Consider the following 2,682-nt stretch of genomic DNA (forward strand, 5'->3'; position numbering starts at 1 on the left):
CCATCCGATCTAGCCGAATTCATGAAGCAGATGTCTGAATCCATGAAGGTTCTGAAAAAGCAGAATGAAGACCTAGCTATAAGGCTCACAGCTGCTGAGGGCCGTAATAGCCAGAGGGATCAAGAGCGAGCACGAAGGCGTGAAGAACGGCGTGAGAGGGAAAGGCGAAGGGAGATTCGTGATGGGAAGCGAACTGCAGGTTCCCATCGCGATGAGGAAGCAAGTTCAGTCCAAGCTAGCCATCATACTACTGTCCAGAATGAGGAGCATCGTGAGCAGTAGAACCCAGAGAGGTCTCAGCATACTAGGCCTCGAAGGGAGCAATTTCAGGGGCGAAATGAAGCCCAGATGAGTGCTGACATGGAAGATTTGAAGAAGAAGTACGAAGAACTAACTCGCAGGCTGGCTGAAAAGGATGGAAAAACCCCTGCTTCGGGGCTTATGGATAACACCGATCTGCCTTTCACTGACCGAGTGTTAAGTTTCCCTTTGCCTGAAAACTTCAAGATGCCTCGCGTCAAGGAGTTTAACGGTAGTGGCGACCCTTCTGAACATATGGAAAGCGTCCGTGTTCACTTTTCCCTTCATAGGTTTCCAGATGAAATAGCATGCAGAACCTTTCCTCTCACTCTGGAAGGAGTTGCTCAGGACTGGTTTGCCAGATTGCCTGCCAAGTCGATAGATAGTTTCAAAGAACTTGGAAGTCTCTTTTTAAGCCAATTCCTGGCTACCAAGAAGAGGAGGAAGCACTCGGCTTGCTTACTGTCATTACGTCAAGGGAAGGAAGAAAGCCTGAAGGATTTCATGCATAGGTTCAATAAAGAAAAATTGTTAGTGGATAACCCGGGGGATCAAATGGTATTACCTGCATTATGGCATGGAGTCAGGCCAAACGGGCCTCTAATGGCCGAAGTATCAAAAAGTTCTACAGAAATAACTCTTCCCGAGTTTATCGCCAAAACAGAAAAGTATATTAATCAGGAGGAAATAATTAAGGCTCTCACGAAAGGTCAAGAGGAAGAAGACCGGGAGAAGGAGGACGCCAAAAAGGAAGAGGACGCCAAAAAGGAGCCACCTAGAGCATCCGCTCCGAAGGAAGAAAGGTTTCAGAAGAGAGTAGTAAAGAAGACTGTACCATCAGTCCCAAAGACAGAACCCCGGCGGCGTGAAGATCGAAGGTTCACACCCTTGAATACCAGGGTCAACGAAGTGTTTATGGAAATCAGAAGAGACCCAGCTTTCAGGTGGCCAAGTAAGTTGCGGGGTGATCCAAGGAAGCGAGATCGGACGAAGTTCTGCGAGTACCATAATGATCACGGACATTTGACGGAAGACTGCATAACCTTGCGGCAGGAAATCGAAACTTTCATTAGAAATGGAAGGCTGGTAAGATTCCTAGCAGGGGAAAGGAACCAAGGCGCGGTGCACCAATAGCCTCTCCTATTAGATGGAAACCGAGCTGAAGGGGCACGGGAGCCGAGATGTGATCGGGATGATGGTCCTAGAGAAGATCCGAGACCCCCTCGGGATCAAAGAGTAGTAAGAGAAATCCATACTATTGCCGGAGGAATAGCTGGTGGAGGACAGTCTAATTCGGCCAGGAAAGCCCATGCTAGGAAGACACAGGCCGAGGAAGTCTTTATAGTGCAGAGACCGTCCAAAGTTACAAAAAAGGATTCAGTGATCCTTTCTTTCTCTGAAGAGGACGCTAGGGGGGTAATGCAGCCCCATGATGATCCGCTAGTCGTAACTGTAACAGTGGCCAACCATATGATCCACAGAATTCTGGTGGACAATGGAAGCTCGGCTGATATACTGTACTGGCCAGTTTTTAAGCAAATGGGTATCGACCGTGATAGGGTCACACCATTTAGCTCTCCCCTGGTTGGATTTGCAGGAGAGCAGGTCCAGCCGATTGGTCTTATTTCACTCCTTGTAACGGCAGGAACAGCACCTAAGCAGAAAACTATGATGGTAGATTTTTTGGTTATTGACCGACCAGGTGCCTACAATGCCATTGTCGGTAGACCTGCTTTGAATAAGTTAAAGGCCGTAACTTCGACATACCACTTGATGATGAAGTTCTCGACAGAAGAAGGAGTCGGAGAAGTGAAGGGAGATCAGACCTAGGCGAGAAGATGTTACAATATGTCTCTCAAGAGGGTCTCGGATCTGACTCCTATTGTAATTGGTACAGTAGGTGGGAATAACAGGAATGACCCAAAGGGGGAACCAGCTGAACCTCTAGAGGATGTGGTAGTAAGTGGAGACAAGACTTTGAAGATTGGGACGCAGCTCAGTCCCAGAATCCGAGACAGCCTCATCATCTTCCTAAGAAGGAATTTAGAAGTTTTTGCGTAGACTCACGAAGACATGCCAGGAATTGATCCTGAAGACATCCTCCACCAGCTAAATGTGGATCCAAGTGTGAAACCAGTAAAGCAAAAAAGAATAAAGTTCACCCCTGAACGGAATGTGGTCATAGCAAAAGAAGTAGAGAAGCTTCTCAAGGCTTGTTTCATTGAAGAAGTATATTATCTCGATTGGTTGGCTAATGTAGTATTGGTCAAGAAGTCCAATGGGAAGTGGAGGATGTGCGTGGATTTCACTGACCTTAATAAAGCTTGCCCAAAAGACAGTTTTCCATTACCTCGCATTGATGCATTGGTGGATTCAATAGCT

The 2,682-nt window shown here is 47.1% G+C and overlaps 1 protein-coding gene across 1 annotated transcript; it reads left to right on the top strand.

Moving 5' to 3' along the window:
• The first annotated feature begins 348 nt into the window (after positions 1-348).
• LOC132185229 (uncharacterized) lies at positions 349-2,130 on the top strand. Its single transcript, XM_059599028.1, has 2 exons — positions 349-1,386; positions 1,435-2,130. Exons 1-2 carry the CDS (start codon positions 349-351, stop codon positions 2,128-2,130), a joined length of 1,734 nt encoding a protein of 577 aa, XP_059455011.1.
• Positions 2,131-2,682: the final 552 nt, after the last annotated feature.

This window comes from Corylus avellana, chromosome ca6 (assembly GCF_901000735.1).
Source record: "Corylus avellana chromosome ca6, CavTom2PMs-1.0".
Taxonomy (NCBI): domain Eukaryota; kingdom Viridiplantae; phylum Streptophyta; class Magnoliopsida; order Fagales; family Betulaceae; genus Corylus; species Corylus avellana.